Source organism: Giraffa tippelskirchi, chromosome 2, assembly GCF_054371585.1.
Source record: "Giraffa tippelskirchi isolate mGirTip1 chromosome 2, T2T-mGirTip1v1.2.pri, whole genome shotgun sequence".
In the NCBI taxonomy this organism is placed as follows: domain Eukaryota; kingdom Metazoa; phylum Chordata; class Mammalia; order Artiodactyla; family Giraffidae; genus Giraffa; species Giraffa tippelskirchi.
In genome coordinates, this window is record NC_137276.1 from 66,274,434 (window position 1) to 66,301,824 (window position 27,391).

A 27,391-nucleotide genomic window follows, 5' to 3' on the forward strand; every position below is an offset into this window, starting at 1 on the left:
CGGAAATTCCGGGGAGGGGGTGTTACGTATATCCGGCGAGTAGCTGGCGGTCCCGGGTGCTGCTGGGCTCTGTGCTCTGAGGGAGGGTCCAAGCCATCTGGTGCCGCCGGAGGAACCCCTTGGGCCGTGAGTCAGGGGGCCGCGGCGAAGGAGGGAGCTGGGGCCGGAGGCGCGAAGGTGGCGGGCAGGGAGGGTCAGGGTGGAGGCCGGCGCAGGCGAGGTTGGGGGAGGAAGTGACACGCAGGCGGTTCTGTGGGGCCGCGGGGCTTGTTCTGGGCGGGGACGGGCCGGCTTGGCCGGGTCTGCTCGGTTCCCTGCCGGCCTCACGGGTATCGGGTCCATCGGCATTTCGCTCGGGGGTCTTGGCAGCTGTTGGGCAGGATACCAGTTTTCCTGTCTTTACTGTGCATCCCGGTTTACGAATCGGCTTTACATCCCCTGTCTCGGATGATCCTCAGCCCTCGGTGGGGTGGATTGAAGTCCTTGATAATTATTCTTTTTTTACAGAGATTAAGGCCTGTAGAGGCATAGTGAATTACTCAAGACCCCGTAGATAGCAAGTGTGACCGTTCGAACTAGATATCCTGGCTCCTAGTCCAGGGCTCTCCCCACCCCCACTTCAGTCGTGTATTATCATCTGCTGTCCTGGGTTGAACCCCGTGTTTTCTTCTTCCGCCTCCCCCCCTTTCCCTCTCTTCAGTGCATGGGGAAAAATCTCGGTTAGTATTCTCCCTTGTTCTTGTGTTTTTTTTATTTCGGTACATCTGTTTAGGTTGTGACAGGGGGCTTTACAGAGTTTTGCAGTGGGGCTGACCTTTGACGTTTACCCTGCAGCTAAGCAGAGTTTCCTAGCCAAAAGCTAGCTGCTTGCTATCTCAAATCTGTCTGAAATAGTGTCTTCAAGTTGCTCGGAGCATATATAAGTAACGAGTATGTGCAATATAAGTGATGCATAGGTTTTTTATTGACTGATCGTCAGTCTAGTGCTCTTTATTTATTTGAATCATCCGTTCTTAAATTTGCAAATTTTAGGTACGTTGGCACCGTCTTTGTTGGTAGTTAGAGCCCTTAAGCTAATTTGCCATAAGATGCCATAAGGTGGTAAAGTGGATCAAGGCTAGAAAAGAAAGAAAGTGCTAGTTATTTAGCTTATGGTTTAAAAATTGTGATGAGTTGTAAGGAAGAAAACTGGATTATCATAGGTGTAATTGGTGGTTTAAGAAAGTTTTATTTTTTTTAAAAGCAGTTTTGTGATTTGCATTGGAATTTTATGTGATATTAAAAGGAAAGGCTTTGATTTGGGCATTAAAAGAGGAGGGTTTGAGTCTTGGCATTGTTACCTTTTCAGCTGAGCTCTCTTGGTTAAGCTAACTAATCTGGGACCATCAGCGCCCTCATCTTGTTAAATGAAGCCAGGGATCCCTACCTCCTAGGGTTAGTGTGAGGCTGAAATGAGATGTATGTACAGGCACCTTATAAACTGAAAAACTACTCACTCGAGGGTGCAAAGCCTAAGATCTCAAGGATGGAGGCACCATCAGAGCCATTTCCTTTTTGGGTAGCACTACTGTGAGGCTCTTTGGGTCCAATAAGGGGTTTTATTATTTTTTAACATCACCTTCATTTTGGAGGGAAGAATTATAGGATTATTCAAACGGGGATATCAAGGGAATATAAACTGAAAAGTTAAAGTAGTTCAGTTAATTATGAAACATTCCCTAAAATGGGATTTTCCACCATTCTGTCACCTCCAGAGAATTTATCTAGTTGGGAACACTTCTATAATGATGTGGTAAAACTTTACAAAATGTCTATAAAGTACTGACTGCAAACCAGTGTAGTACAAATGAATATATGTGTTGGGTTTTAAGTTGAAATCAGTGGGAGTGACCTTAATGAGACGTGCTTTCTAAAGGTGAGACGTGCTTCTTCAAGTGGTAGAAAAAGAAAATAGGGAAGGATGACTGGTTTGGTAGGATTGCTGAGGAGAGGCACATTGTTCTTTTACTTACCAACAGTGGAAACTTAAGCACAGGAACTTCCTAAGTGTATTTAAGTCATTGGACTTCTTAGAGACTAAGTTTCCAGACAAAACTATTATTTAACTACTAAATTTGGTTTTTCTACCAAAATATATTTTGATGTTGCTGAAGAAGGCAAAAAAATCCTTATTTAGTATCTTTGTATAAAAGCTTTTCCCTCAGTCTCCACCCCCACCCAAACTCCCAAGCTTCTTTTGACCCATAGAAGATAAGCACTAAGCAGTCCTGAAAGTTTACAGGTCAGGCCACAGGCCTGATAAAGAAAACCAAACTAAAACAAAAACAGTAATTGGATGAAAAAGAGAATTAACATATACTGTCTCATTCTTTAAATGAGTATAGGTAGGTTTTTGTAGCTAAACCCTTTTACAGTAAACCTTTGTTTACTTTAAAAAAAAAAATAAAACCTCAGGAAATTTGCTTGATAGCAATTGGCCACATCTAGTATAAAGCCTTGTGTTCAGGTGTTCTTGCTGTTGGAGAGGAGTGAAAGTGGGGGATCGTTCTTTTTTCTGCACCAAATCTTGAGTGTTGAGGCAAAAATTCAGTGTGATCAGGTTATGCTGACTCTGAGAAAACTAAAACACCCACCATTGGCTCTAGATTCTATTCTGTTACATTTAGAGGTCCTCTTGCTTATTCCCAGTATATGTACACCTTTTAGTAGCTTTGGGTCATCTTTTGTTTTGTCTAGGCTTATGGGAAACCGTAGAAAAAGTGATGTTAATATCAGTATTGAAGTATGTACTTGGGTAGGAACCTACCTCTATGTCCTGAAAGAATTTTCTTATTTTAAGAAAGTCTGTATTTATAAAATGGGTTAGGTGGGTCTTAGTTATTCACATTATGATTGGACTCTCTTAACCTCTTCAAGGCTCTCCAACATAGTGCTGTCATCTTTTTCTAACTTGAGACACATCTATAAAAGAGGTTAAACAAATACTGTCTAAGAAGAGATGGAATTGGTAAATGGAGCAGTGCCAGTTGTGCCAGCTAGTAGGATTTTAGCGACCTTGTTTTTTAGAGTTGTTTACAAGGATGGGTTAATATGCTTTTCATTCAGGTTAATATGCCTTTTATTCTTGTTTTCTACTTAGCACATCAGTGTGACATTTTGATCCAGATTATCGATGAGGCTGATTTCCCAGAAGTTTTGTTAACTGGTAGACAGCAGTGGTGTATCTAGGGAACGTGAATGAGCAGCTGCCTGGAGAAATGAGTCATACAGTGAAAGAAGAAAGTGTATCTTTAATGCCTAGTCCTCTGAGTATTATAGATTGGGAACTGTTAGAAAATCAGGAGTTTATGCAGATCTGAGTACCCCAGAGATTTCCCTCCAGGGTGCAAAATCCTTTGTTTTTTTTAGGTCCAAAAACATGGGGCTGTAACCATGCATGAGGGCCAGCAAATGAGAGTTAATGTGTCCAGAAATGTACCAGCATTCAGAAAGCTAATGTTTGCTGCTTTCCTATTTTATACAGGAATAAGCATTAATAATGTCTTTCATCTTTGAGTGGATCTACAATGGCTTCAGCAGTGTGCTCCAGTTCCTAGGTAAAGCCATTTCCTTGAAATACACATTGCAAATGCTGCGCATTTCCTGAAACAATTTAAATATAGGTAGATTTTGGTGTGTAGGAGCTAATTATGTTGTTATTATTATTTTGTTTTTTAGGACTCTACAAGAAATCTGGAAAACTTGTATTCTTGGGTTTGGACAATGCAGGCAAAACCACTCTTCTACACATGCTCAAAGATGACAGACTGGGCCAGCATGTTCCAACATTACATCCAAGTAGGTTTGAAAATACCTAGTGACCTTTTGGTATTTGAGGATCAGTGTCAGGGTTGGAGGATGGATCTCCAGTTGATGCAGTGCTTTTATTTACTGAAGCCCCGAAAGACTTGACAAAAAATTCTCTATAGGATACACCCAAGTCAAATACCCATGAATCTAAAGACCTCTGGAACTTTGTCACTATCTGTTCTCACTAGTCCTTCCATGGAACACATCTCCCATATCTACTTCTGAGGAGTAGCAAACACTTTGGAGAAAAAGAGACTTGGCTTTTTAAAATAATTGAAGAGTATTTTCACCCTTGTATCCTTTTCTTCACAAAGTGAAAGCTTCATTAGGTTTTACGTTTTTATTGGATTATAATTTTGGTAGCTTGGCCTTGTTGGATGGAGAAGTTTATTTCCTTCCTTTATTTTTCAGCATCAGAAGAGCTGACAATTGCTGGAATGACTTTTACAACTTTTGATCTTGGTGGGCATGAGCAAGGTAAAAGATGATTCAGTGGAAGGGTGATATTGGCTTCTGGATCATTTTGTTCCCCCTTTTCAAAGCAGAGTCTCATATATACCTTTTAAATTGCTTGTTCTAATAACATGGATATTCCCTTATGTAATCATAATAATTGTTAAACCCAGAAGGTTTTATTTATCTACTCTATAGTGTATACTGCCTTTTTTGGTCATTTGTTCTGGTAAGCTCCTTTAAACATTTTTCCTCTCTTAAACAAGATCCAGTACAATATCACATGTCGAATTTAAGCATGTCTCTTTTTTATCATTTATTCAGTGGAGTGTATGTAGGAAATTATTTGTAATTTGTAAGTCATTTTAAATTTGTCAGTTGCAAAAATAGTACAGTGACTATTTGTGATCACTTTGATCTGAACTGATATTTTGTGTATTCTCCCCATTTGGGGCTGTTGGTGGAACAGTTTCTGCCTTGTTCTCCTCAGTGCTTTGTGCCTTACTCAGCCTATGTCCACTTGGTTCCCAGATTCCTATCTGGTGTTTATGTAGAATTTGGGGCATCTTTATCTGATGGATGCCCATTTGATGTTTGGCATGACTTTATAGTCAGTGATTTCATTAACATTACACTTATTTTATTCATGTAATATTTATATCCTACAAAATCATATATGTAAAATCATCAGCACATAAAATACCTATACAGAAAAGTGATTGAAAGAACATGTACATAAAACATTAGCAGTGGCTATGTGTTGATGGGGGGCTACAGATGATCTTGTTTCCTTTTTTCCTATAATGAGCTTGTATCATTTTCATTCGGGTAGAGAACGGTGCATGGTATCTTTTCTGCTTCTTTCAAAAGTATCTGTAACTACTTACAGTTTTAAATTCAGAGATGAAATAGTTGTAAGCTGAACTGAGACCATCTGGAGAATGCAGAAGGATGAGGTGTTTTTAGATACCTGAATTGGGAATTGTATATTATTTGGTGTGATAAATTTAGCTTTCAGGTTTTGATAGAGTAGAAAAGGAAATGCATTTATGTACAGATGGTCTCCAACTTAACCATGATTTAACTTAGGATTTTTGACTTTATGATAAATAGCCTTTCGTCATGCTGGGCAGCTCCCAGTCAGCCACATGATCCCGAGAGTAAACAACTGATACACTTAAAATCATTCTGTGCCCATGCACCATTCTTTTTTTCATACAGTATTTCATGCAAACATACATTATTCAATGAGTTACATGAGAGAGTCAACACATTATAAAACAGGCTTTGTGTTAGATGATTTTGCCCAACTATAGGCTGATAGAAGTGTTCTGAGCACTTTTAAGGTAGGCTGCTGCTGCTGCTAAGTCGCTTCAGTCATGTCCGACTCTTTGCGACCCCATAGATGGCAGCCAACCAGGCTCCCTCGTCCCTGGGATTCACCAGGCAAGAACACTGGAGTGGGTTGCCATTTCCTTCTCCAGTGCATGAAACGGAAAAGTGAAAGTGAAGTTGCTCAGTCGTGTCTGACTCTTAGCAGCCCCATGGACTGCAGCCTACCAGGCTCCTCTGTCCATAGGATTTTCCAGGCAAGAGTGCTGGAGTGGGTTGCCATGCCTTCTCCGTAAGATAGGCTAGGTTAAGCTGTATTTGTAAGGTTTATCAAATACATTTTGACTTAGGAGATTTTCAACTTACAGTGGATTTATCTGGATATAACCCCATTATAAAGAAAGATTTGTCCATAGTTTTGTTTGAGGAAAATTTACTTAACAGAAACATTTTTTCCATAATAACCTTGCTACATTTTACACAAATTACTGAGATGCTGTATATTTAGAGGTTTTCTTTTTTTTTTTTTGTATAACTTAAAAATTTAACTTATAAGAGTAGTCCAGGCTTAATGTAGCAAATTCAGTATACCATGAGTATACAAATCTGAAAGGTAAAAGTGAAATTCCCCCAACTTCTCCTTCCCAGTCCCACTCTTCAGAGGTGACCACTGTTAAGTGTTTGATGTAGAAATGCTTCCTTAATCGTCCCATAGAAATGAATGGCTTATAAATTATAAAACAGTTAAAGCACTGCTTCGCAGATCATTGTCACATCATGTTATAAACCAAAAATTAAAATTTATAAGGCACACTGGGTTAAATTAGGAGACTGAGGTAATTGGCCTGGAAACTTCAACCACCTGGCAAGCCTAGTCTCCCTGTGGGCTGAGTAGATGAAAGTGTCAGTACGCTTACAAATTGGTTAGTTAGGAACTAACTTGAGACTAAAGTTATATGGATAAATAATTTGCATCCTGATACTCTAACTCAGAAGTTGCAAACTAAAATGGCTCCGGGGTGAGCTAGGTCATTTAAGTGAGTGAAATTGGGAGTGAGACAGTAGGAAGTGGTGGAAACTTTGACAGACTGAACTGAGACAGCATGTAAAGGGGCAGCCGCCACTCAGTTCCAACTGATTATTATCCACCCAGTATATGTGGACTAATAGGCATGGGATTGCCAGATGATGTACTTTTTCAGAAAATCAGGCAGAAAACTCTGATTTTAGTATTTAAATAAATCAGATTCAGTTCATGGACCATCAGTTTATTTGTCCTCTGTTCTGACTTAACACTGGCTAGGACTTGAAGAATCTGTATAGAATTTAATGCTATTGAAACCTGGCCAGAATTTGCCTACTTCATAGACCATTAGGTTATTCGTATTCATCATGTATGTTTTTAAATTGATGCAACTGCAAACTTTGTCTTTTAGCACGTCGGGTTTGGAAAAATTACCTCCCAGCAATTAATGGGATTGTCTTTCTGGTGGACTGTGCAGATCATCCTCGACTTATGGAATCCAAAGTTGAGCTTAATGTATGTTTATATTTTCTTTTTCTTTTCTTGGCTTCTATTTCTTTTAAGAAATACAACTTAGTAGTGCCAATACTTAATCATTCCAGTTAACATTTGGTAAAAGTCCTAGCTACAGGAAGAAAGTGTTTTAAAATCAAAAACATTGTTTTTCAATGTTCTGAGGAAACTTGTCTTGAACACAAGTAAATTAACTTTGCTTAAGTTTATCATAGGGTGCTTCTATGCGCAGTTTGCTCAGGACATTCCACAGTTAATGCCTGTTTTCCCAGCATAATTAATGTCTTTCTCTTTCATGCATCACATGTGTTCACTCTTTATGGTGTGTTGGCATAGTGAAACCTTAAAGGAGATATTAGAGTTCCTTGCATTTTTGAATCTGCGTTCTCAGGTTGTACCTGCCCAACCGTTGGCACTGAGTGACTTCCCAGACCTTAACAGGCTGTTCTGTCTTCAGTGTTGGTCACGTGCATTGTTTGATACTAACTAGGATTCACGTCAGATTTTTTCCTTTTTCAACATTGCATTTTTCTTGTCTTGATAATTTCTGTAACGTTGCCTTTGTAATCCATACTGTGTCACTCTGTGCCTCTTCTTTCTCTTTGATTTGTAACTCTCTGCATTCTTGTTCCTGGCAATTTGAGCCTCTCTCTGCTGTAAGTATGTTCGTTGAATCTGAAGCTGTAGTCTTACGATCCTTCCCTTACTTGGCCCCTTGGCACTCATCATTCTCTCTCTCTCTAAACTCCCCTTTACATTCTTGGTTTTGGTGTTCTCTCTGGCTGATACTTCTCTGACTCTTGGCACAAGCACCCGTTCCCCTGCTTAGCCCTTAAATCTCGGTGCTCCCCAGGGTCTGTACTTTTTCCCAGGCTGGTCCAGGCTTCTCCCATTCTTTCATCTGCAACCCATCATGCCAGTGACTCCTAAATGGGTTTCTGTTATTTAAATCTCTCTTGAGCTCCAACCTCATACATAGTGCTACTTATTAGAAACTCTGCCTACCGATTCTGTTCTCCCAGAATGGAACTATTCGTCTTCCCCATCCTGTACCTGGACATGCAGTGAATTACTATAGATTTCACCACCACCCTGCCACATGCTACTTGTGTTTGCCCTCCTTAATATCCTTCAGTAGATCTCTTATCAGTCTGGGGATAAAATCTACAGCTCTTTTGCATAGCACATACGATCTTTCACAATCTTTCTTCTGTTTATTTCTCCAGCTTTTCTATTGCCTACCTTGAACTACATTCCAAACATAGATAACAACTTGCCCTCCCTTGAGTATTCAGAAGTAACTGTCTCTGCCTGGTTTTCTTACCTGACTCTTACCCCCTTTTGCTTGTAAATTTCTAAATGTCCTTTAAGAGATCCCAGATTTCAGGTATGACTGTTTCTGAGGAGCCTTCTCTGACCTCTCAGACTGTTAGACTCTCCATCTTACCAGCATCTGTTGTTTTTACTGATTTTCTTAGGTCTCTCCCACTGGAACTTAGATGTAGGGATCTTGTCTTATTTCTTTGTGAAACGTCCATATCTAGTAAAGCCTTGGGCATATAATATGCACTTTGTTACTATTTAATGAATGAATGAATGACATTCTTACTCTGATTTTGTCTAACATTTCTTGGTACTTGAGATGTTCATAGTAGGTTTCCCTTTATCCTTTTAATTCTTCCCTCCTTTCCCAGCTCTTCCTGTCAGTGAAATAGATTCCCAGACTTGAAATCTTTGCCAACTTTGACTCCTGTGTTGTCTGTCTTATCATTTAGACATCAGTCTCTTCACTTCTTTCTCCGGAATGCTTGCTGCACTATTCAGTACGTGCTGCTATCTTAGGCTAGATCATCACCCCTTACCTGAGCACCACAGATACTATTTGAGAATTCATTGTACTGGAAGTGTAGATTCTAATAATTCCTGGATTTAGGGTCTATTCCAGCTAACTTCTCAGACTGGCACCCTAATATTTGTCATACTATCCCAACTCACTTACTCTGTCAAGATACATCAACATAAATGCTTTAATCCAGCCAGGTGATACTCCATATGGCTTTGTGAACTCTTCCTACTGTAAAGCCATTGCTTATCTTCTTTATTCTTTGGGTTCTGCCTATCCAAACCCTGCCCCTCCTTCAGAGTCCAGTTTAGTTTTCACATATTTGTTAAGACTTTGCTTAAGTCCACGTCACCGTTTTATTTTCCTGAATGTCTTTTTAGTATTTGTATTCTCTTCCTATTCATTGCGACAGTTAATCATCCACTTGCCTTGCTTTATTGAGAGATGAACATAGAGTGAGGATTTCTTGAGCCAGGGATGCGTCTTATCTTTCTTTTGTCTTCCTGTCATTGTTGGAGATGGTACGTTGCACACAGGGGGCATCTAGTGAATACTTGGGGTTTCCTGTAGTCATCTTTGAGGCTCTGTAGCCAGAGCTTTGTTCTTCCTGAACAATGCTTAGTGGAGAGCTGAGGATGGTCTGTGGTTGAGTGATTTAGCTCAGAGTTAAGGTTCTGCTGCTTTGTAGATAGACACAACTTTACATTATAATTGTTTTGAAGCTTTTGGGGAATTTGTAACTAATGTCAAGGTAATGTTTAGGGGCTTTTTGCTTAAAGATAAGGGTGTTATATAATGTCAAGATTAACTTTTAGTTAATCACTCAAGTATAAATCTGATCAGATTTTCACTCTGCATCTGGTACCTTGTAGTCAAGTGAAAGTCAAAATTATCTTCATTGTCTGGTGGGCTTTTATAGATTCCTCACCCAGCTCTGTTTTTAAATCTTGGCTTTAGGCTTTAATGACAGATGAGACAATATCCAACGTGCCAATCCTTATCTTGGGTAACAAAATTGACAGAACAGATGCAATCAGTGAAGAAAAACTCCGTGAGATATTTGGGCTTTATGGACAGACCACAGGAAAGGTAAGAGAAAAACTCTTCAGCAGATACATTATAAAGGCAACTCACAGCTTTTGAAACATTCACGTTTTGCAATCTAGATTTTACTTGTCTTTTAAAAGTAACTGGGCTTAACATTTGTTGTACTAGAGGTGATTTGTAGACTATGAAGGCTGGAGCATGTTCTTTCTTCCCCTGTTTTCTAATGAGAGTTTTCCTCAGGTATATGAGAATGAAGAAAATGGTAAAACTTTTCTGCCATTTTAAGAATTTTCTAACTAGCTTTCAAATCTAGTTTTGAGAGATCACTTTTGAAAGAGTCTTTAGCTAGAAATTTTTTTGGACTGGAAGTTTTAGGTTATGAAGAGTGCTCATTTATATCATTTTCCAAGCATTGAAATCAGAGTACTGGGTTATTCTCTGTACTCCCTGCTGAGAGAGGTAGGACTGTTACCCCTGTTTGGAGATGAGGAAACTAAGAGTGATTGGTTCAGGTCTACACAGCAAGTCAGTGATAAAACCAGGAATAGAACCCAAATCTTCCACATCAGTAGAATCTTGTTGCAGAAAAGTATGCTTGTGAGAGAAAAATCTGGGACAGCTCTAGTTTATAGGAATTCTGGTCTTTTCAGCATAAGGTTTGGTATATTTAATTTTTAAAAATTTCCTTTTCTAGAATCTGTAACTTCCTGACTTTTTTGCATGGTTCCTTAGTCTTGCCTCTTCTTGGTTATATAGTTCTTTCTAGAAATACTTTGTTAATTTAGTTTTCCATTTTACACACACGTGAATTTTTAATTTTCTTGACATAACCTGTCATTCGTAATATTTCTGAATACTTGTATTAATAAGAATGTTCTTATTTCTAAGAAATCCTGGACTTCTTTTGTCCAAAAGAGAACATGCTTTTCCTGGTTTGCTGCCATAGCTTTCCAGATGAACCAGTTGGTGTGTTCAAAGCAAAGGTGCTTCACAGTGAGAGAATCTGGGAGTAGGACTCTCCTGAAAGCATGAAACCCAGTGGCCTTGACCACATTTCTATAATTAATCCCTGCTCAGATTTGCTTCTGAGCAATGGAGAAAGTGATTTTTGTCATCACCCTTGCAAGCTTTTCCACATGGAAATGCTAACATCTTGGTTTTGCCTCCCCTAGGGGAATGTGACCCTGAAGGAGCTGAATGCCCGCCCCATGGAAGTGTTCATGTGCAGTGTGCTCAAGAGGCAAGGATATGGCGAGGGCTTCCGCTGGCTCTCCCAGTATATTGACTGATGTTTGGACAGTGAAAATAAAGAGTTTTACTTCTCTGGACTGATCCTATTCACAGCTTCCTCATGAACTTTTCTAATAGAACAAGGAAAGCTCTCCGACCGTGTCTGGCGTTGAGAAGCCAAGAGGCTCTGTCTGCTCTCTCATCGCCCAGTGGTGACATGTGCTCTTCTCCACACTGTTGGGAGGTAATGCTGCCCCACATGCTGGTGCAGGTCAGCACCCCAGGACTTGGAGGTGGCAGGATTTGTCGAGTAGAGCTGTGTGCCATCACGGGCCACCTGGAAAGAAAAACACGTCTCACCACTGTGGTTGATTTCAAAAGAAAGTGATTCTATTTTTTAAAGAAAGTGTTGTTAATGTAATTGGTGACCCTCCTCATAATTTTTTTTTTAAAGTTCACAATATACTTGGTCCAGAGTTTTCTTTTTTTTTTTTAATCTAGTGAATGGCATTTAGATACTTCATAAAATTATGTACGGATACACGTTGGAGTCCAGAGCTCAGTTCAGTGAACAGCAGGCTGGTGAGAGAGGCTCCCCCATCTCCCTGACTGCCTTTAGTAGGTGGTACCACCCTGTGCACAGAGCGCTAGGAAAGAGCAGAACTCCAGCCTCACAGCTGAGGCTGGCTTCCACCCTGGTGGGCTCCGGTCATGTCTCATCCCAGCATGGATAGCAGATGGGTCACTATGGAGGAGTTAGTTCTAGCGTGGGTTACTGTTACTGTCTTTACTCAATAAGTTACCAATTTCAGCCAGTTTTTGCTTTTATGCAGTTTTAAAATATCATTTCTTTCTGTAGCACCTTTTTCATTTTCAGTTGTAAAAAGTGACTTTCACCTCATTTAAGATTTGAGAACATCTCCCATGTTGTCACACACTGTAGATGTGTCTCAGTCATTTTTGCAAATTCTAGGGGAAATTTTTTTCTCAATAGGAGAGTCACACAGGACAAAGTTAACAGCTTAAGGACTCTTAATTCTGTGAGTTAAGAACTTCAACATCTGATATTGTAGCATTTGTTTGAAGCTAGGAAAGATTTATTCCACTTGCAGAATTTGGTTTCTTTATTGGACTCTTCATGAACTCTGTTTTTTTGTATTGGTTATCATTTTTTTTTTTTTGGCGTTAAAGGTTATCATCTGTTAACTTTTCCAGATTTTGGGGGTGGGTGGGTGGGAGGTGTTATGAAATTGTCTTTCTCCAGGCCAGAAATAACCTGGGGATCTTCTAATCCAAGAACTGTGTGTTGAGCTGTTCCTTTTGAGCCAGCAAACTTGTCAGTTAGCACCCGGTATAAAAGCCTCAGCGTCCCCAGCGGTGTGATGAGGGTTATTTTTATAGCATTCCATTTTCCTAATGCCACGTGTGAAATTGGATTTTCATGATCTTAACCAATGTTTTACCTTTGTAGTAAAGGATGAAGGGATAAGAGATGGTCTTCATGTGGAAGGATATCTTCTTTAATGAAAAGTTAGAGGTATTTTTCTCAGAACTGAAAATTGTGATGTTGAGGCTTATTTGCAGAGGACTGAATTAAATTCAGTGGATTCTTGCTTTTAATGTGAGAGCATGGAAAGTGTGGATAACACATTCCTGAGGTGAGAGTATTTTTCTTTAGTTGGATTTCACATTGTTAGTCTTCAGTACTGACCTGTTGGGAAAGCATACTTTTTCACAGCTAGGTACCAAATGCAGAGGCTCAACGAAGCATAAAGCTGGGAAGAGCAAGTCTTTCATTTCTTAGCAAGCATAGCTGGTTTGGAAAGGGGTAAAGCCTTAAGTGAACAAATCTAGCTAATGGTGAATGAACTAGGTAGTTAACTTGGATACTTTGATTTCCTTTGGCTAAAGGTAACCCATACTTCTCTATCCAGCAATATGAGAGGTGTGATTGCTTCAGTGTTAGTTTTCTTATTATTTTTTTTTTCTATTTGTCCCTAGTCAATTTTTAGCAAGCTAGAAAACTATGGATTCTACACAGGGCAGCTCTTTGTGAAAGTGGTTTATTTTGGCCACCGGAGAAAGAGTTAGGATTGAAAAATCAAGTGGCGCCTGTCGGTTTCTTGCCCCACAGAAAACACAGTTCCTATAATAAAATAGAGGAAAGAAGCTACTGTGAGGAGCTCTGCTCCTAACAGTTAGGATCAGAGCTTTGTACAGGAACTCCCATGAATTGAGACTTTTCATTCTGTTTTATCAGAGTGCGTATATGTCCTATTTCAGGAAAAGTAAAACAGTCATTTACAAAAGAGTCAATCTGTATCTTAAGCGTTTTAATAAAAAGTTAAAACATTTGCTATCGCTCTCCTTTTTGGCATTGGCTTGTTCTGAGTATGAACATACAATAGATATGAGAGACAAATTTTGCTATGAGGGGATGCAGGGTGTGGGTGTGTGGAAAGACCAGGCCAATTTACACATTCCACTACAAGTAATAAATTTAGTACTGTTTGAGAGCCTTGCAACAAATGGTGGTCCCAGGATTGGTGGTTATTTCTGCAACAGGATGGACATGGCAGACTTTTTGTACAAAATCTCATATATTAACAAGCTAGTAGGGGCTGGGTTCAGTTTAGCTGTGTTTCATCATTTGGTATAAAATTGGAGAGATTCAGTTAAATGCTACATTTTGCAAAATAGGAAAAGTAATGAAACCTATGCTTGAACATTTACTAGGCTTCTAGGAAGCTTTGCTTTTAAAAAACCCAAATAAGGTTCCAAAATTTAAGTACTGGGATAAAATAGAATGGGAAGCAAAATGCAGCAGGTTGTTTTTGACTGAGTATTAAATTACTGGAGACATCTTGAGCTTGAAACATACTGTGAAATGATGGCATGGGTTTTAACATTTATATGAATTTATTTGTGCTGCTTTAATCAGATCAGAGCATGAAGATTAAAGGCTGACTCAATGAACCCAGCACTCAGGGGGTCAGGACTCGACTGTGATGTGTCGTAAATAGAGAAAAACATGATATAAACAGTTCATGCTGGAGGCTTGAGCATCATTAAGGGAGAATCACTGGACTTGAGAGAAAAACACTTTCTTAATTGCTGGGAAGTTGGATAGTCAGATTTTACCGTGATCAAGCCATCTTCTGTGTTACAGAACTAAAATAAGACAGTACCTGCTATGGAAAAACGGCTGATTTCAGTCCTGCCTCATACTATAATGGATCATTTCCCTTTCTCAAACAGGTTTGTGTGACTGGAAATATTGAACATTACCCTGTATTGTGTTGCAGATAAAGCCAAGCAGCATTAATTTATTCAAAAATTGATTAGAAAGGTTATGTAATATAGTAATTGAATGTTTTTCATTAATGCTGACATAAATATCTACTAAAATAATTCATTAAAATGAATGTGTACTTTAGTTGATAGTGTGATAAACAGACCTTCATAAAATGTCTAGCTTGTGGTGTCTGCTTCAGGGATATCCAAAACACACTTGTTCGTATTCCTCTGCCCTCAGAGTGACTTCATTGGGATGGCAAACTATAGCTTGTGGTCCCGATCTGGCCTAATGCCTGTTGTATGACCTGTGAGGGGGAAAAAAGTGCAATTTTGTGACATGCTACAATTACAAAGAATTCAAACTCTTTGTATTTGAATTAAATTTTATTGGAACACAGCCATCCCACTCCTTAAACTTTTGCACACTACAGCAGCAGAGCTTAGTATTTGAGACAGAGACTATAGGGCTCACAAACTCTGATCTATTTACACTCTGGCCCTTTACAGAAAAAGGAACCCCTAACCCAGATAAGTCCCATAAACCATATAAATGTCATTATATGAAATGTATATACTGCCAACTATAGGGTTGTGTAATTTAAAACTTTGACTTCAGCTACTGTTTATCCTGGGCTTCCCTGGTGGCTCAGTGGTAAAGAATCTGCCTGCCAATGCAGGAGATGCAAGAGACCTGCGTGGGGAAGATCCCCAGGAGGAGGAAATGGCAACTCACTCCAGTATTCTTGCCTGGGAAATCCCATGGAGAGAGGAGCCAGGCAGGCTGCCGTCCATGGGTTCACAAAAAGTCGGACACTACTTAGCAACTAAACAACAACTGTTTATCATAGTTTTGAAGGCAAATTTTACTTTGAGCAAATTCAGTTTCCAGGAGTTTGGTAGTGTGGCATCAAAAGACCCGAGTTGTAATCTTATGAGCTCTATTATCTCCTAGTGGATTGCTGTACGCTTTACTTACAAAATTTCAAAGTACTGAACGGCTTCTTTGCCCATCTTATCCCAGAGGTCAGATGTCTCCTACTCCTGGGCATATACTGACAGGACCTGTTAGGGACTGGGCAAGTCTACTCATGGCAGCACACATTTGTATTTCCTTTCCTGCAGCTCAGAGACTAGGCTCCGAGGGACCAGCACGCCCTTCAGTTCAGTTCAGTTCAGTCGCTCAGCCGTGTCCCAACTCTTTGCAACCCCATGAATCGCAGCACGCCAAGTAAGATGGTAGGTGTTGGGAGAGGGCATCAGAGGGCAGACACACTGAAACTATAATCACAGAAAACTAGCTAATCTGATCACACGGACCACAGCCTTGTCTATCTCAATGAAACTAAGCCATGCCGTGTGGGGCCACCCAAGACGGACAGGTCATGGTGTAGAGGTCTGACAGAATGTTGCCCACTGGAGAAGGGCATGGCAAACCACTTCAGTATTCTTGCCTTGAGAACCCCATGAACAGCATGAAAAGGCAGAAAGATAGGACACTGAAAGATGAACTCCCCAGGTCGGTAGGTGCCCAATATGCTACTGGAGATCAGTGGAGAAATAACTCCAGAAAGAATGATGGGATGGAGCCAAAGCAAAAACAATACCCAGCTGTGGATGTGACTGGTGATAGAAGCAAAGTCCGATGCTGTAAAGAGCAATATTGCATAGGAACCTGGAATGTTAGGTCCATGAATCAAGGCAAATTGGAAGTAGTCAAACAGGAGATGGCAAGAGTGAACGTCGACACTCCAGGAATCAGCGAACTAAGATGGACTGGAATGGGTGTATTTAACTCAGATGACCATTATATCTACTACTGTGGGCAGGAATCCCTTAGAAGAAATGGAGTAGCCATCATGGTCAACAAAAGAGTCCGAAATGCAGTAGTTGGATGCAATCTCAAAAACGACAGAATGATTTCTGTTCGTTTCCAAGGCAAACCATTCAATATCACGGTAATTCAAGTCTATGCCCCGACCAGTAACGCTGAAGAAGCTGAACTTGAACGGTTCTATGAAGACCTACAAGACCTTTTTAGCACGCCCTTATCTCCCAGTAAAAGCCACATTCCGGTCACTCTCCCGGGGCTGGTCCTCCGGTCCTACAGCTCTCGCTTATGTTGCGCAGGTGACTTGAACGGTCTAGGGCGGGGAAAGGCGGGGTCAGCCTCAGCAGCCAATCAGGACTCGGCCCCTTGCCCAGCCAATGGGGTTTAGCCAATCCGGCCTGACGAGGAAGCCCTGGGACAGTGCTTGCGCCTCTCGCTTCCAGCTTTGGGTGGCGCTACGTGGGGTCAGCTGGTTCCGGTCGTGGTCCTTGCTCGCTCGCTTGCTCGCTCGCTCTCCGGGAAGCCCTCGGTGTGCCGTCCCGGAGGCCATGGGGCGGCAGTGGGGGCCCGCCATGAGGGCAGCTGAGCAGGCGGGCTGCGTGGTGAGCGCCTCCCGGGCAGGGCAGCCCGAGGCAGGCTCGTGGAGCTGCAGCGGGGTGATCCTGAACCGTCGCCCGGGCCTGGTGCTGTGCCATGGGGGCATCTTCACCCGCTTCCTGCGGGCCGGCAGCGGGGCGCTGACCGCGGCGAGCGCCGCCTTCCTGCCCGGCGACAGTTGCGGCGACGACCTGCGCCTGCACGTGCAGTGGGGCCCAACCGCCGCAAGTCCGGCAGGCCGCGCGGAGCGGGGTCGCCCAGGTTTGTGCACGCCCCAGTGCGCCGGCCTGGAGCCCGGCCCGCCCGCCCGGCCCCGCGGGCGGCCACTGCAGCCCCCGCGCCCCGCCGAGCTTCTGCTGCTGTTGAGCTGCCCGGCCTTCCAGGGCCACTTCGCGCAGCTCTTCGGCGGCGAGGAGGCCGAGCAGTGGCGCTTCGCAAACGCCTCACCGGATGACGAGATGTCGGAGGAGGAGGAGGAGGACCAGCTGAGAGCGCTGGGGTGGTTCGCGCTGCTTCGCGTGCGGCCGGAGCCGGAGAAGGAGGCCGAGGAGCGAGGGCCAGTATTGGCCGTGGCGCCTCTCGGGGACGTGCCCAAGGGCGCACCGCTCCTAGCTTGCGGCTCCCCGTTCGGGGCCTTCTGCCCGGACATCTTTCTCAATACGCTCAGCCGCGGCGTGCTCAGCAACTCGGCCGGCCCGCTGCTGCTCACCGATGCCCGCTGCCTGCCAGGCACGGAGGGCGGAGGCGTGTTCGCGTCGCGGCCCGCGGGGGCGTTGGTGGCGTTGGTGGCTGCACCCCTCTGTTGGAAGGCCCGCGAGTGGGTGGGCCTCACGCTGCTCTGTGCCGCCGCCCCACTGCTCAGCGTCGCCCGAGCCGCTCTCTGCCGCCTTCACCCCGACACTGCCGCCCTGGCCGCCCTCCTACCGCCTGAGATGGGCGCCCCGTGGGGCCTGCCCCTCCGATACCGAGACCCCGGGCCCCCTTGGGCAGCTGCGGCCGTGCTGGTGGAGTGTGGTTCTGTCTGGGGCTCCGGAGTGGCCGTGGCGCCCCGTCTCGTGGTGACCTGCCGGCATGTGGCCCCTCGGGAGACGGCCAGGGTCCTGGTGCGCTCCACCACCGCCAAGTAAGGCCCTCAAGTTGCCCGCACTCCACTCCCTCACCAGCTGTCAGGTCTAGATCCCAGGCCTCAGGTCATAATCCTGAGGATTACGGAGGCCTTCTGGTCTCAGGCTCATGCCTTGGTGGTACACTGTGTGTAGGGACCTGGGACCCTCCTCTCATCCTTGGTACTCAGAACCCCAGAGTAGGGAGTTCTGTGCCTCCTGGCAAAGGGTTAATGGGACTTGGGCAAGATGCCAAGCAACTCTGGAGGTCTGTGGCCATGTTCAGCATCCCTGGCTAAGCATCATTGAGCTCCCACTCCCAGTCTGAATTCCTTCTGGGCAACTCCTCTGTCTCAGCCTTGCACCCACACACCAGAGGCCCTTGAATGGAGTCTTCCTAACCCTGTTCTCTTTCCCCTGAATGCCTAGTGAAGTGCCAGGGGCCCAGGGTGCCACCCCTCCTGGAATAGGAGAGGAGCCTGTTACTCTTACTTGGTTTATCTCTTAGATCTTTACCAGAACATCCCTTCTGGATCAGAATGACAGATATGAGGTTCCACCTAATTAGAATATTGGAGTGGGGCCTAGGCAAATAGTTATATTTTGAACAGTTGTGGGGTGGTCTTGGCCGCCAGTTTAGGACTTCAGACAGTCATTTGTCCCCTCTCTGCAAGGAAAGCACTCTTGCTGTCATATACTTTCACTTGCTCTTGGCAGTGGAGTCGGCAGCCTCGGCTTCTTGGCTTGATTTTCTAATACATGTTCTTTCTGTTTCTTCTGTGATCCCAGGTGCTTTACCTAGGCCAAAGCAAAGCCCTATAGCACCTTGGTGTTAATGCTTGTTCTCCTGTATGTGGTCCAACCCAGCTTCTCAGCCCAGATCTTCCCAGATGCCTCTACTGAACTTCCAAGGTTAACCCAGCCTGGCTCTGCCATAGAAATCCCCTGACAATCAACAGGATGGCCATGACTTTATAGGGAAGACTGATGCCGAGAATTTTCCTCTGTGTGTGGTTCCCAATCCCTACACCCTCTCACCGTCCCCCACCCCAACATACTCTTGGTCCTAGGGAACTCACCAGGTCTACTGAAAGCTATTCCTGCAGTGTGTGTAACAGGCAGCCATGCATAATCTTGGGCAATGTGGTAAATCTGTCTAAGCTGCTTTCCCAGGAATTGACATGTAAAGTCTTCTTACTGACACACAGTAAGAGCTATAGAAGTGCTAGCGTCTATATAAACACGGACCTGGAGGATGAAATTGTATCATGTCTGTCCCACTAAATAACAAGATTGTTGGTATCAAATAAGGCAGAAAAGGAAGACCCTGGGAAAATCAGCCCTGGCTCCTCCCACCAACTGTGTGACTGTGAGATATTTACTTAAGCTCTCTGGGCTTCAAAAGCACCATCTGAAATGGAGATAATACCAGTGCCTAGTTCATGGGGCTGCTCTGAGGACTAAATGAAATGATGTCCATAGAACAGTAACACCAGGCCTGGCCCACAGTGCTCCCTGGGTCCTGGGTGTCTGTGATCATGATAACGTGCAGGAAACTGTATGTAGAGGTACTCTGCACTTGGTGAAGCATGTTTGGAAATTCCACAGAACAGCTAAGTGATGTGCCCAGAGTTGCCTGTGGGTATGTTCCAGGGCTGACACCAAATCTTTTGAGTCCCAAGTTCATGATTTTTACTGTTACTCATTATTTTGCTTCCTCCCAGTGCTAAAGGTTGGGAGAGCTAACCTGTCCTTTTGTTTCTCTTGTATCCAGGAGTGCCATAATCTGGGGACGTGTGATGTTTGCCACCCAAGAGACATCTCCCTATGATATAGCAGTTGTGAGCCTGGAGGAGGACCTAGATGGTGTCCCTGTACCTGTGCCTGCCGAGCATTTCCATGAAGGTAATAAACAAAGGGTCCCTTTGGTCTGGAGTGGACCTTGGAAAGGACCTTAGAAAATCAGTGTTGGGCACATCAAGCCTACAGATCAGGGGCCAGCCCCCCAGGTCAGCTTCCTTCCTCACCCCTGCTGAAGTAACGAGTCAAGCTGGCACCTTGTTGCATCCTGGTTACAGTGCTTTGGCTGGAGTTGCTCTTAGATGCCTCCCTGCTGTGCTCAGCATGCCCATGGTACTGGGGGGCAGGTGGAATTCCCAGTGAAAGGTAAAGCATGGCTTTTTCCTGAGGCCCTGCAGCAGTGTAGTGTGGAGGTACTGAACCTTGGGGACTCCTTATAACACCGCAGGCTGGTCTGCGAGGCTCCAGTGGCATGATCTGAGTAAAAGGCCTTGTGATGCTGCCACAGAAGTACCAGATGTTTTGCTTTGTGGATGTGATTTGTTATAACGTAACAAGGATTATGAGCTCACCACATTGGCATCTCTTCTGCCACTTAACTAGCCCTGTGTCCTTGGACAGGCAACTTAATATTCTTTGTCTTGGTTTCCACATCTGTAAAATGGGGATAATGCTCCCTACTCCTAGGTCTTGTGAGGACTGGGTGAGATATTGCCTGTAAAGCACTTGGTGAAGGAAGGTGGTGCCCATTTTGTAGTCATTGTCAGCATTTTATTTTCACCAATAGACTTTTTAGTCCCAGGAGTTGGGTGTTAATTCCATAAACATGTATTGAGCCCCTGGCTAGATGCTAGGAATCCTAAAAAGTGACTATCCAGTCCAGAAGGGGAATGAGGGCTAAAGAGAAATGATGGAGCAGATACAGTAGAGGTCCTGACCTCTTTCTGTAGGGGCCTGGGGAAAGTTCTCATGGGGGCAACAGGCATCTGAGCAGAAACTAGAAGGGCAGACAGGGTTTGGAAATTTGGAGACAACCAGTGGGGCGGGGGTGGGGCTTGGCGAGTGTGTGAGTCCTGCTAGACGGAGGAGGCTCCCCAGCTTAACCTTCCTTCCTTCCCTGGCAGGCGAGGCTGTCAGTGTAGTGGGCTTCGGTGTCTTCGGCCAGGCTTGCGGGCCCTCAGTGACCTCAGGCATCCTGTCGGCTGTGGTGCAGGTGGATGACACACCGGTGATGCTGCAGACCACGTGTGCCGTGCATGGTGGCTCCAGCGGGGGACCTCTCTTCTCTGCCTTCTCTGGGGACCTCCTGGGTAACCAGCTCCTTGGTCCTCTCCCAGCCTTCCCCTGGCCAGAGCCTCAGTCCCACCCACGAGTGCTCAGTGGCCAGCCCTGGGAGCCACCCTCTGTCTGGGAAGATGATGGGCCTTATGCCCAGGGGTAATTAGCCAAGGTTTTTGGACTATAGTGCTTCTGAGGACACAGAGGATGGATGCTGGGCTTGGAGGGAAGAGATCTGAGTTCTGGTCCTTTCTCTGCCATTAAGGTACTCCATGACCTTAGGTAAGTCACTTAATATCATTTGATCTGTGAAACTCAGTAGTTGGATGAGTCCAAGGGTAACAACGGAGAAGGCAATGGCACTCCACTCCAATACTCTTGCCTGGAAAATCCCATGGACGGAGGAGCCTGGTAGGCTACAGTCCATGGGGTCGCTAAGAGTTGGACACGACTGAGCAGCTTCAATTTCACTTTTCACTTTTCACTTTTATGCAGTGGAGAAGGAAATGGCAATCCACTCCAGTATTCTTGCCTGGAGAATCCCAGAGACGGCGGAGCCTGGTGGGCTGCTGTCTATGGGGTCGCACAGAGTCGGACACGACTGAAGCGACAGCAGCAAGGGTAACAAACTCAAAAGCCTACAGAGGTTGGGAAGGTAAAGTGAATGAATGAATGAGTGAGTGAGTGAAGATAGCAGTGAGTGGAGGGCAAAGGAGAAACGGGGTGAACACCACTGAACTCTAGCACATTCTTGGTTCATTACAAAGATATGTGGGCCTAACACTGGCTGACTTTACAGTTTTTCACAAGAAAGTGTGAAAATCTGTTTATCTGTTTAAAAAAAGCCAACCATGAGTCCATGTGGATACCTCCACCTGCAGTCCAGCACACAGGGTTCATGCAAGCCTTCCGCTTCCCTTATTTCTGACTGTTTTCTCCCACAGTGAGAAACTTTGCCTTTCTGTTGCTAGCTGCAGTGGATCTACTATTTCTTCAACTGTAGTGTACAAAAGAAGTACTTTCAGAATTGCTAACCACATCCCTGTGAGAAACAGATTTACCAACTAGAAGACAATATTTGAGCGAGTACAGTTCTTTAGCCTTAAAGTGTCCAGTCAAAAGGCTATTTTCCAAAGTTTCTTAGATTAGCTCCTTCCCCTTCAGAATGGTTATGCGATTCATTTGAAATACAGTTAGGTACATTCATCCTAGTCTGCATTCCATCTTTCTCCTATATACTGGTTGACCTTCTAAAAGAAGTATACAGATAAGTGGATACACAGATAAATATAAATGTGTGTATGCATGAGTTTGTGTGTATGTATATATATATGTATGTCTCTTATCTTGGTCTGCTGAGAGGGCTAGAAGCCAGTGATACTCCAGTTGCAATGAGAGTGCTGAGAGTTGAGATCTTGGTTTCTAAGAGTCATTCTCTAATAAAAAGAACCAGGAACTGACTGATTCCAGGGCTGCTTTGTGGTGCTGGAAAGGAAGGAAACTCAGAGAAAAAGAAAATGATGAGCATGTCAAATGTTGAAAGACCCAAGAGCTGATGTAAAGGAGCTCCTGTTGGAACAATTTGAGCAACAAAACAAATAGTGGTAGTATTGGATTGTAATCCAAGAAAAGAATGAATACTCGTGAGTCCATACTAATATAAGTTAATATTGAATGAATTTTAAAATGGAGACAAAGGACAGCTTTCCGTTATGGAAGAATTCCTATTAATAAATGTAGGAGAAATGAGGCTCAGTAGTTGTAGCACATAGACCTGGTTACCCCATAGCATAGGGAATCTTCCCAGACCAGGGATCAAACCAGTGTCCCTTGTATTGTAAGCCAGATTTTTAACCACTGGACTACCAGGCATGCCCTATCACCTCAGTCTTAATCATGAGAAAACATCAGGTCAACCCAAATTGAGGGACATTCTATAGAATAACTGACCTGTACTCTTCAAAGTGTCAAGACTGTGAAAGATAAAGAGAGACTGTGAAGGTGACCCAGGTGGGAGGAGACCTAGGAGACATGATGACTAAATACCATGTGGGATCCTGGATCAGAAAAAGAACATTAGTGCAAACCCTGGTCCATCCAAGTGAGTTCTGTACTTTACTTAATAGCATTTCACCAAGCTTAATTTCTTGGTTTTAATCAGTGTGGTGTGGTGACATAAGGAAAAGCTGGGTGCAGGATGTACAGGAGCTCTACTATTTGGGCAAGACTTCTGTCAGCCTACAATTGTCTTCAAAAAATTCATACACATGCACTGAGCTGGCCACCCAAAACTCGTGTGTGAGTCTGATTCATTTATTCATTCACTCAACAAGTACGTGTTGAGGTCCCGCTATGCCAGGCCTTCTTCCAGGTCCTGGGGAGATTATAAATAAAACACAGCAGCCCGGCCCTCATGGAGCTGAAAGATAACAGAAGTTGGAGAGAAAAATAACAAAATAAGTGAGACATAGTGTGTTAGATACTGATAGTATTAGGGAGAAAGTAAAGCCAGGAAGGAGGACTGGGGCATGAGGGGCCTGTGTCGATACATGAAGCCTGGTTTCTGTCACTATGAGGGGTATTCAGCCCCCCGGCCCCCCACAGGCCTAGGGCCTCCAGGATAGAGGTGGATCTCCCTTCCTTCACTGCGCCTTCGCTCATACCTCTTTTCCTCTCTGTCTCCTGAACAGGCATCGTTGCCAGCAACACCCGGGACAATAACACAGGGGCCACATACCCCCACCTGAACTTCAGCATCCCCATCACGGTGCTCCAGCCGGCCCTGCAGCAGTACAGCCAGACAGGCGACCTGGGCGGCTTCCGCCAGCTAGACCGCGCCTCCGAGCCAGTAAGGGTGGTGTGGCGGCTGCAGCGGCCCCCACCAGAGGCCCTGCGGAGCAAGCTCTGAAGCTGTGTCACCCCTCTGCGGGGGAGAGCAGCCTTTTGATGCCATGGGGAGTGCTGATGCTGGCGGCCTCAGGATCCAGATGGGGACCCACCAGAGCCTAGTTACCTCCCCTTCACTACTCACCTTGCTCAGCTCGGGAGTGTGGACCAAACTTCTCTTTAGCCCCCGAGGATCTCTTACCGGGCAGCCTGTTTGGGGGTGCTTTCTCTCTCTGCCCCCAACAGTAGACTCAGCTCTGTTCCTTAGCATCTGGGGAGCTCAGGACAGCTGTACAACAGCCCTGGTCCTGACAGATGCTGGCTGGAAGACAGGCCCAGTCCTGGTTTCGAGTCTGTCCCCTGTCACCTGATGATCTCTGGCCACCTGGAGCAGCATCTTCCATGGGGCCTTGGCTCCTCTCTGCCCTTGGTCAGAACGGGGCTGACAGAGCACTGGGGCTTCCTCGGAAAACCTCAGCAGAGGGGCTCTGCTCCGAAGACCAGAGGTCTTCGTCCTGTTCCGTGGACCAGCAGTGGCATCACTGAAAGCCAGGACTCCCAGCTTTTCGTATGTTAGGTGCCCTGACCTCTGGGACACTCAGACACAGTGCCTTCGTTTTCCAGCCTGTGAAATGGGCCTCAGGGATCTGGGGTGGGGTGGAGGGGTGGAATGTGTCTTGCTGGGCTGTCTGGTTGGGGTTCAGGAATAAACAGGACCTCCACTGGATGGATCCCTATATGTCCGATTCTTTTTTCTTTCTTTGTTTCAATAGTTGAATGGGGGCTAGGAAAGCTCCAGGCACAGAAGTACACACTTTCTGTCCTGCTGTCTCAGTGGGGTTTGATCTCACGGGACACTTTTGTGTCAGACTAGTCCTAGTAGCTGGCTGTAGTGCCAGTCAGTCCTGGATGGACTTGCAGGCCTGGGTCAGTAGTGGTCTTGGCCTGGTAGCAGATGTTTACAGGGTGCCTAGCTGTGCCAGGCCTGGGGATGGACACAAGTTGGGGAGTTCAAAGGTGAACAAGGTCACGGTGGCCCCTAGTAGCTAAGAGCAACCCCTGGAGTCAGGAACATGCACTGTGTGCCCAGGGCCTTGTGTGCGCCAGCCGTCAAGAAATAATTGTTAAATCATTGACAGGTTGAATGCAATTTGGGAACTGGGGCAGGAGTGAAATGGGGTGGGGCTCTAATCTAAGCAGAGAGAATTGCTCTAAGTACTTTGTTTCAATATCTATTTGTTGAGTGCCAGCTCTGGGCAACCACAGAACACCCCTGAGACAGTGATTCTCCTCTGTGTGGATTAGGAATGGGGCCAGAGGGCAAATGTTTTAATAGCTTGAATGAAAGCCTGTAGTGAATTAACCGGTGGCGGGCGAGGGAGGGCTGGGGTCTGACTTGGCTGCAAGTGGGAGGGAGAGGATTTCTTCCAGCATGTGTGAGTGCCAAGGAGCTCAGGCTATGCTGGGGAGACGGGTGTGTGTCCCCTCCCCCCCCCCAATTAGTGGAGCAAGCAGGGCCTCTCTGCCCTGTTCAGATGGAAGACCGTGTCCAGGGGCCCCAAGGAAGGAGGATCAAGCAAGGATTCATCCAGGTGACTCACGAGTTGAACCCTGAGGGGAGACTAGGTGTTTACCAGATGGGCTGGAAACAGGGAGGGTGTCCAGGTTGAGGGCAGTGGGGGCTGGGACAAGGAATTGTGGAACTACACATATGACTTGCCATGCTTAGTGGAGAAAAGATTGGAATGGAGGCTAGAGAACCAGTGACAATGGCCCTGGTGAGGGGAAGACGGCTGAGGCAGGCCTGGTGGGCATGGAGAAGCTCCAGCGTGACACAGGAAGTGGGCTTGACTGGATGTGGGGCGATGCAGAGAGAGAGAAGGGTCAAGCGGTGCTGGGTCTCTGGCCAGGATAGTGATGAGCGGCTGGCAAGTTTAGGGACGAGATGTTTCCCTGGGGTGTCTGTGGGACCTCAAGTGGAGAGCAGAGCAGGCTGTTGAGTAAGTCCCATGAGTTAGGATGATGCTGGAAAAGGTCCCCTCTCCCCCAGCTCAGTGGCTAAAGACAATATAAAGTCCAAAGTTGTGCACCTGACCAGGAAGGGGGGGGTGGCAGTCTTGCATCTGGGGTTAAGGGACCCGAACTCCTTCCCTCCTACAGCTCTATCACTGGGTCTGGGACCTCAGACTCTAGCAGGTCCTCTGTATCCTGCTAGTGGATGGGGCAAGAGAGAGTGGAGAAGATATTCCGGCTTCTTTTTTTTTTTTTAATTTTTTTATTTTGAAACAGTTTCAGACTTACAGAAAAGTAGCAAGAATCCTTGCTACACCCTTCCCCCAGACATCCCTTACCACCTGTGCCAAAAGCCCCAGTGATGTTCTCTGTGACAAAAAGACCTCATCTGGGATCATGAATTGTACCCACTTGCCACGGCTCTCTCCCCACCTTGAGGTGGAGCAGGTCCTAAGTCTTTCCTTGAATTCGATGCCCTTGACCTTCCTGAAGTCATTTCGTCGAATGTGTCTGAGTGTGGATTTGTCCATACTTCCACATGATTAGATTTAGGATGTACATCTCTGGGATATCACATTAGTGATGTCTTGTCATTGTCTCCTACTGGGTATCACATGATCTTTATTTGTCAAATTACAGATGATAATATCGATCCTTTGACTAAGATGATGCCTGCTAGGTTTCTCCACTATAAATTTTCTTTTTTGTTTGTAATTAATAGGTATTTGTGTGGAAATATTTGAAGACTATGTAAAAATACTGTTCCCCACCCAGTTTCATCTACTATGCTCATCACCCATTGATGTCCCTTGACTAAATAACTTTAATGTTTGCCAAACGGTAATCTTTTGTTTTCATTTTTCCTCCTACATTTATTCATTGGCATTCTATTGAAGTAAAAGCTTTCCCTTCTCTCTGTTCAACAATGTTTTTGTGGAATCATGGATTTGTATTTTAATCAGTGGATTATAATCTATTATTGTTATTATTTTGGTGCTCAAATTGTCCCTATTGGCTGGTGGGAACTCCTTCAAACTAACTTCTGTGTTCTTTTGGCCTCTCCTTATCATTTTTTTTTTTAATTAATTTAGCTGGCTGTGCCAGGTCTTACTTGTGGCATATGAACACTTAGTTGTGGCATGTGGGATCTAGTTCCCTGACCAGGGATTAATCCTCAGCCCCCTGCAGTGGAAGCAAGGAGTCTTGGCCACTGGACCACCAAGGAAGTCCCCATCATTCTTTGAGAATTTCCTTCAAAGCATAAGTTGTAGACTTACCTTGTACTTTCCCTGGAATCA

At 44.7% G+C, this 27,391-nt stretch overlaps 2 protein-coding genes and 1 long non-coding RNA gene across 6 annotated transcripts; 2 read left to right on the forward strand and 1 right to left on the reverse strand.

Moving 5' to 3' along the window:
* The first annotated feature begins 26 nt into the window (after positions 1-26).
* Positions 27-11,761, forward strand: SAR1A (secretion associated Ras related GTPase 1A). Its single transcript, XM_081573892.1, has 7 exons — positions 27-126; positions 3,524-3,596; positions 3,718-3,837; positions 4,261-4,326; positions 7,071-7,174; positions 9,972-10,103; positions 11,234-11,761. Exons 2-7 carry the CDS (start codon positions 3,539-3,541, stop codon positions 11,348-11,350), a joined length of 597 nt encoding a protein of 198 aa, XP_081430018.1. The 5' UTR covers positions 27-126; positions 3,524-3,538; the 3' UTR covers positions 11,351-11,761.
* LOC145539763 (uncharacterized) lies at positions 7,698-17,231 on the reverse strand. The gene is made up of 3 exons (XR_014077940.1): positions 15,565-17,231; positions 14,750-14,893; positions 7,698-11,628 (listed from the first exon to the last, which is right to left on the reverse strand). It is a non-coding gene; the product is annotated as an uncharacterized LOC145539763 (long non-coding RNA).
* TYSND1 (trypsin like peroxisomal matrix peptidase 1) lies at positions 16,888-24,819 on the forward strand. 4 transcript variants are annotated; one of them, XR_014077939.1, is made up of 6 exons: positions 16,888-18,136; positions 19,891-20,021; positions 21,041-21,226; positions 21,382-21,476; positions 21,690-21,849; positions 23,885-24,819. XR_014077939.1 is itself a non-coding variant. In XM_081573888.1 (5 exons), the coding sequence occupies exons 1-4, from the start codon at positions 16,965-16,967 to the stop codon at positions 21,456-21,458; spliced, it is 1,566 nt and encodes a 521-aa protein (XP_081430014.1). In that variant the 5' UTR covers positions 16,888-16,964; the 3' UTR covers positions 21,459-21,476; positions 23,885-24,819. The 4 variants fall into 4 exon arrangements, 3 of the variants coding, with proteins under 3 accessions (XP_081430014.1, XP_081430015.1, XP_081430013.1); XM_081573888.1 differs by lacking the exon at positions 21,690-21,849; XM_081573889.1 differs by lacking the exons at positions 21,690-21,849; positions 23,885-24,819 and adding an exon at positions 22,665-22,712.
* The last annotated feature ends 2,572 nt before the right edge of the window (positions 24,820-27,391 follow it).

What these genes read in the sequence shown, in the direction of transcription:
- SAR1A (XM_081573892.1), top strand. Translation starts at nt 3,539, where the DNA reads ATGTCTTTCATCTTTGAGTGGATCTACAATGGCTTCAGCAGTGTGCTC. An exon ending in CAGTGTGCTCCAGTTCCTAG is followed by an intron (nt 3,597 to 3,717) that starts GTAAAGCCATTT and finishes TTTGTTTTTTAG; the next exon opens with GACTCTACAAGAAATCTGGA. An exon ending in TCTTGGTGGGCATGAGCAAG is followed by an intron (nt 4,327 to 7,070) that starts GTAAAAGATGAT and finishes TTTGTCTTTTAG; the next exon opens with CACGTCGGGTTTGGAAAAAT.
- TYSND1 (XM_081573887.1), top strand. Translation starts at nt 16,965, where the DNA reads ATGGGGCGGCAGTGGGGGCCCGCCATGAGGGCAGCTGAGCAGGCGGGC. An exon ending in TGCCGAGCATTTCCATGAAG is followed by an intron (nt 20,022 to 21,040) that starts GTAATAAACAAA and finishes CTTCCCTGGCAG; the next exon opens with GCGAGGCTGTCAGTGTAGTG. An exon ending in CTTCTCTGGGGACCTCCTGG is followed by an intron (nt 21,227 to 23,884) that starts GTAACCAGCTCC and finishes TCTCCTGAACAG; the next exon opens with GCATCGTTGCCAGCAACACC.